A 6,439-nucleotide genomic window follows, 5' to 3' on the forward strand; every position below is an offset into this window, starting at 1 on the left:
CTATAAATTTTTTTGAAGAGTTTTGTGAATTTTGAATTGACTGATTGATTTTTTTTACAGTTCAATTCCCTTAGAAATTTAAAATTTTGGAAGGTGTTATAAAAATTTTAGGATGAAATTTAGTCATAATAAATTTGTGCTTTTCAGCATTCAGCTTGTCTAACAAAAAAAAAAAAAATTCTATTAGGATTTAGCCCCACAAAGTTATTACTGTCCATTCAAAAACAATAAAATAGGTCAATTTCATTCAAAAGCAACAAATAGAAGAGAATAGAAAAGAAAATAGGAGAGGGCATCCAATCCAGAATTCATTCAAAAGCTTAATTTATTGTCCACTGCTTAAATTCAAAAGAGAAATTCGAGTATTGGGCTTATGACTTTGATGAATTTCTCATTAGCTTAATGGCCTATGAGAACAAGGAATAAAGGAGAATACAGTAAGAAGTGGTAAAAAAAAAAAGGAACAGCAATGGTAAAAGAGGAGGCAGGTGGAGCCGTAGTGGTTGGAAAAAGGCGTAGGACCTTGAAAATACTTCAAAAATGGCAGCTGCTAAATGTGCAAATATTCAAGATTATGTGGTAGAATACAATATGAGATCAATACAAGACAATCAAAGCTTCCAAACCTTTGCGCAAAACATTCAAGGAAATCAACTAAAGGGAGAAGATCGGTCAACCTTTCTCTTTGGCCAGGTCCTCAGAAACTGAGAACCTCCAGTGAGAGCAGAGAATCTACAGATATCTCCAATCCTCTGCCTTTCCTATTTCATATCCGAGTTTTATTTTTTTTTTTAATTTTTTGGCCTTGAAAGCTCTGCGAGTAAGAACCCACGAGCAGATAAAAAAGACTCATTAAAAAACCAGCAGTGGAGCAGGAGAAAGAGAACAGAGAGGTAGAGGGAAGAAGTTGCAGGGCAGTCGGGATGGCGCGCAGCGCCGGCTGCCGCCGCTGGATTCCTAAAATTGAATGCGTGCCAGCCACAGGCGATCCTGGAGACCGAAGCGATGGAAGAAGGTAAACGTGGCTGGATTGGACGAGTGTAAAGGCGGTTCCTTTTTCGGGGGGAAGTGAAGAAAGCAGAGCTTTCGATGATGGCGGCAGCGAACGCGCTGGCGACGGGGGAATCGTCGTCGGCAGCTACGGCGGAGGCGACGGCGAGGGCGGCGAGCAGGCGGTACGAAGCCCTGGTGTCGGTCCGGACAAAAGCGATGAAAGGGAAAGGAGCTTGGTATTGGGTCCATTTAGAGCCGGTGCTCGTTCATGGCCCGGATTCCAATCTACCAAAAGCCGTCAAGCTCCGCTGTTCTCTCTGTGAGGCCCTCTTCTCCGCCTCGAACCCCTCTCGAACCGCTTCGGAACACCTCAAGCGCGGCACCTGCCCAAACTTCACCTCCGCTGCCGCCGTCGCCGCCGCTTCCATCGGTCCTTCCTCCGCCCCTACACCTATCTCTTCCCTCCCTCCCTGCAGAAAGCGCTCATCTTTACCGCTCTCCGAGTCTAAGCTCTCACCTTTTTCCTCCTCACCGCCGCCTCTGGCGCTTCCAGCACTCCCGGCACCTCACCACCGCCTTGCACTCTCCGGCGGGAAAGAGGACATCGGCGCGCTCGCCATGCTCGAAGACAGCGTGAAGCGGTTAAAAAGCCCCAAGGGCGCCTCCCCTGGTCCCGCACTCTCTAGACCCCTCGCTGACGCCGCCCTTTCTCTCCTAGCCGATTGGCTTTTTGAATCCGGTGGCGCAGCCTCTCCTTCCTCCCTCGACCACCCCAAGCTCCGCGCTTTTTTCCACCAAGTCGGCCTCCCCGCTCTCTCTCCTCGTCGTCTCCTTGGTCCCATCCTCGACTCCCGCTTCCACGACGCAAACGTTGAGTCCGCCACCCGCTCCCTCGACGCGCCTTTCTTCCAGCTCGACACCGCTGGGTGGAACACCGCCTCCGAAGCAGAACAGAGTTTGATCAGTCTCGCCGTCAATCTTCCCAATGGCACCACCGTCTTCCACCGTGCGATGCTCGCAGCCTCACGCGCGCCCTCCGATTACGCTGAGGACGTTTTCCGCGACGCAATCGCTAATATTTCCAGCGGTTCAGCCCATCGCTGCGCTGGCATTGTTGCTGACCGGTTCAAATCAAAAGCCCTCCGCAATCTCGAAACGCAGAATCACTGGATGGTAAATGTCCATTGCCAGCTCCAGGGTTTTCATAGCCTTATCAAAGATTTCACCCGCGACCTCCCCATCTTCCATTCCGCTGCTTCCAAATCCTCCCGCCTGGCTGAATTCTTCAATACCCATTCATTAGCTCGCTCCGTTCTCCAAAAATACCAGCTTCAAGAACTCAACCATTCACACCTTCTCCATTGCCAAAACTTCAACGCTGTCCTGGATGACGTAATCTTTTCCTCACATTCCCTGCAACTTGCCAGTCTCGACGAGGACTTCAAGCTGCTCTGCCTCGACGACTCGACGGCGAGGGAGATTTCGGAATTTATCCAAGACCCGAGGTTTTGGAACGAGTTGCAGGCTGTCCATTCACTTGTTAAACTGGTTGAAGCAATGTCAAAGGAAATGGAAGCAGAGCGACCGCTGATCGGCCAATGCCTGCCTCTCTGGGATGAACTCCGCAGCAAGGTGAAGTCTTGGCTTGCAAAGTTCAACATTGAAGCTGCCATCGACGTCGACCGCATTGTCGAGCGGCGGTTCAAAAAGAACTACCATCCGGCGTGGTCAGCGGCGTTCATATTGGACCCTTTGTATCTAACCAAGGATGCAAGTGGCAAGTACCTGCCTCCATTCAAATTCTTGACGCCGGAGCAGGAGAAGGACGTCGACCGATTAATAACGCGGTTGGTTTCGAGAGAAGAAGCTCACATTGTGCTCATGGAGCTCATGAAATGGAGAACAGAGGGCCTCGACCCGTTGTATGCCCAAGCAGTGCAGGTGAAGCAGGTGGATCCTGCAACAGGGAAGATGAGAGTGGCAAATCCGCAGAGCAGCAGATTGGTGTGGGAAACTTGTCTTAGTGAGCTAAGATCGCTGGGAAGAGTGGCCGTCCGTCTTATCTTCCTTCACGCTACAGCATGCCGTGTCAGGTGCAGCCCTGGCCTGCTAAGGGTAGCGCGGCGGTCGAGAGCAGCATCTGAAAGGGTGGAGAAGATGATGTTTGTGGCGGCTCAAGCGAGATTTGAAAGGCGGAGCTTCTCTGATGAGGAGGAAAAGGATGCTGAGATTTTTGGAGAGAACGAGGATGAGGAAGCTTCTTCAGTGTAACCATTTTTTTTTCTTTTTCCTTTTTTTTTTTTCTTGTTCTGATTTAAAGTTGATTTCTTTATTTGATCTTTCTGGCATTCTGTTGGTTTTGCTGGATTCTTTGTTTGGATTCTGAGCTAGCTGGTTGTTCTGATAGCTTGCTTTTACTGTGAGGATTTTAATTAGCAGAGGAGTTTGTTTGAAGATAAAGGATGATTTCTTCTTGTTTGTAATGAAGGTTGCAGAAGCAGGAAGAACAATGTAAAATTTTGTTTCTTAAAGGATAGTATGCTTATGTGATTCAGATTTTCAGGCTAGGTTCCGTTATCTAAATGTTATATAGATGATAATAATGTAATTAAAAAAATATTCTACTTAATTAACAATTTCATGGTATTCACCATGATTATCATACTGAGATTATGATATTTTTGTTGATATTTATTTTTGCCATCAATAGCCTAACATCTAGAGAGCAATAAATGGCATGTGTCGTCAGTTTTTTCTCTAAAGCATAAATATTTTATTATGGGGATTTGAATTTACCACTGTAACTATAATCTTAGGAAATGTTTATTTATTAAATCAACCTGTAAATTAAATAATTTCATGAATTCTTATGCAGTTTTTTTTTTTTTTCCTTTTTGTTTTGATGTGAAGAGTATATATGTGAAAATGTTAGAGTAGTTTCAGTGGCATATAAGATTAGAGAGAGTAGCTTTAGATGGTTTGGCTGTCTTATGGAGTCCGGATGTAGCTTTTCGTCCGGACTCCAATCACATGAATACACTTGAACTTTCTCTTTCTTGTACACATCATGCGTACAAGAGAGAAAAATTTACATGTACACACGTGATTGGAGTCTGAACGGTGTCCAGACTCTGCACGTAATAAATTTTCCTACTTCCAATGATCCTGTTAGGAGATTAGATGTATCAGATTCAACCCATGTTAAGAAAGGTAGAGGTTGACCTAAAAAGATTTGATTAGAAAATATTATAAATGATATTTTTTTATTAGATTTAAATGAGAAATGGACTCTTGATATTGTTTTATTTTTGTGATTTAAAGTTGGTATCTTTATGTTATTTCTCGTATTATATTGAATTTGATGGATTATTTGTTTGGATTCTGAGCTCGTTAGTCGTTGTCCTGCTAACTTGCTCTCACAGTGGGGGAGATCTTGGTCTGGAGATATAGGATTTCAAGTTGTTTATATTGTAGTATTCAAGACGGCAGCAGGAAGAATGAAAATTTTTATAGCATATATTATTATTATTATTATTATTATTATTATTATTATCATATATTATTTGGGGCATAAGGACCAGCGGCTGTGTAAAATTTGTTTATTTAAAAGTATTTTCCATGCGATATTTGAAATCAAAGCTTCATCTCAGGCTAATATATTTCTAAAATGCATTTGCATATTATTTGCAATGATTCTGCTCACATTATAAGATGCACTATTCATTTTAGGAAGTTCGTTTCATAATAGATTGAACCTCTTCTTAGTGCAATTACTCAAAAGAGTATTCATCTTTGGAATGCTTTATCATTCGGGGTGTCAATATTTGACATGACCCGAAAATTTTAAATTTGGGTCAACTCGTTTGAAAAATGGGTTGTGTTCGGATTTCAAGTCCTTACGCAACTGCTCATTCGGGTTAGGATTGGGTTAACATGAAAAGTCGAAATCAAACTGAAAGCAACTCGCCAACCCTGTGCACCTCCTTTGTTGCGTACTCTTGCTCACCCGCCTCGCGGCCTCGCCGCTCGTTGTGCTCGCGGTCACCCGCTTGTGAGACTTATATGCGCTGACGAGAATTCAATAATATTTTGTCCAACTATTTATAAAGCTAGGATGTAATTTGTTAATTAGGAGAAATTCAAGTATTACATATTTTCTCTCATTTAAAAACTTTATTAATGGACTTGGTTAGAAAGAACTTGAAATGAACTTTGTTAGTTAGATTTAAATGAAAATTAATTTGACTCTTAATATGTCACAATGGAGAAAAAAGATAAATATAGCCGACCCTACATAATAAGATTAAGACTTTGTATTAATAGAATAGGATTTCAAAATTTGGCCTTAGTCATAGAATTCTCTCATTCTTCTTCTTTGTGAGCACTAACATATTTTTAACTTCTCTTAAAATAAAGACATTACTGATATTCTTATTTTGACATGTTTGATGAGGTCAATCCAAAGAAATCTTATTTGGATAAGAATGAAGCTATCAAAGGCAGCTAATAAAGCTTTTGTTAAAACCCTCATATATGGAATTATTACTGATAAACTCCTGTTGGGATCATGAAGAAGAAGAGAGGGAAGTGAAGAAGAAGAAGAAGATTACATTGTCATTAATCTTAACCCTTTTCTTCACTGAGGAGAATAAAATAGAAATCCCTAAATTTCAAGTGGGGATCAAGATATTATTTTTAAGAGGTATGTGGATGAACTATTTAGAATCAAGCAAAGGAATACAGTATCTTGGACAGTTAATTATAGAGAGAGAGATAATTGATTACTCTAAAAGAAGATCTTCAAAAAGGCACTAAGAGGTTGGAGATTAGGGAAGACGGCCTTAAAGCTGCCATTAAATAGGCTTATTTCACTATGTTGTTAGCATACCGTCCATTAGGAATCTATAACTTTTTATTTTGCTTTTGCCATTGAAGAATCTTAATGTATCTCCCGATGTTTTTTTTTGTCTTTTAAGTTATAATGAAATTTACCTTTCTTTGTTTTTTTTTTTTCAAGTTTTATGCTCATTATATGCTTCCATGAATGATTATGAGTTATTCTATACTGTTCTAAGGCTTTTTGCAATTATTGATGAAAAGAGTTTTCTCATTCATAAGAACATAAGTCATTATGTAGTTAAGATTGTAACAATTCGATTTTTTAAAATAAATTAAAAATGAAGAATATGAATTTCTATTTAAATTGGAGCGCTGCGGCTCTGATATTGTGAGCGCTGAGGCACTGAGGTTATAAGCGCAACGCGCTAAAAGTTGTCGTTGCGATATTGAAATATCGGTTCTACAACAATTATGAATTCAACATGCAACGTGGCGACTCAGGGTGGAGCTATTGCGTTACGCACTAAAGTTTATTTTATATACTTTTTCTCTCTGTTTTTCTTCGCTCATTCACGCCTTTAGCAAAGGCCGGCTTCCCATGGAAGGA

General features: G+C 41.4%; 1 protein-coding gene across 1 annotated transcript; it reads left to right on the forward strand.

Moving 5' to 3' along the window:
* The first annotated feature begins 606 nt into the window (after nucleotides 1-606).
* LOC110116649 lies at nucleotides 607-3,587 on the forward strand. Its single transcript, XM_020850313.2, has one exon. The coding sequence runs from the start codon at nucleotides 1,090-1,092 to the stop codon at nucleotides 3,262-3,264; it is 2,175 nt and encodes a 724-aa protein (XP_020705972.1). The 5' UTR covers nucleotides 607-1,089; the 3' UTR covers nucleotides 3,265-3,587.
* Nucleotides 3,588-6,439: the final 2,852 nt, after the last annotated feature.

This window comes from Dendrobium catenatum, unplaced genomic scaffold, assembly GCF_001605985.2.
Source record: "Dendrobium catenatum unplaced genomic scaffold, ASM160598v2 fragScaff_scaffold_793, whole genome shotgun sequence".
Classification (NCBI taxonomy): domain Eukaryota; kingdom Viridiplantae; phylum Streptophyta; class Magnoliopsida; order Asparagales; family Orchidaceae; genus Dendrobium; species Dendrobium catenatum.

Excerpts from the sequence above, each read along its gene's own strand:
- LOC110116649 (XM_020850313.2), top strand. The coding sequence starts at position 1,090 with ATGATGGCGGCAGCGAACGCGCTGGCGACGGGGGAATCGTCGTCGGCA.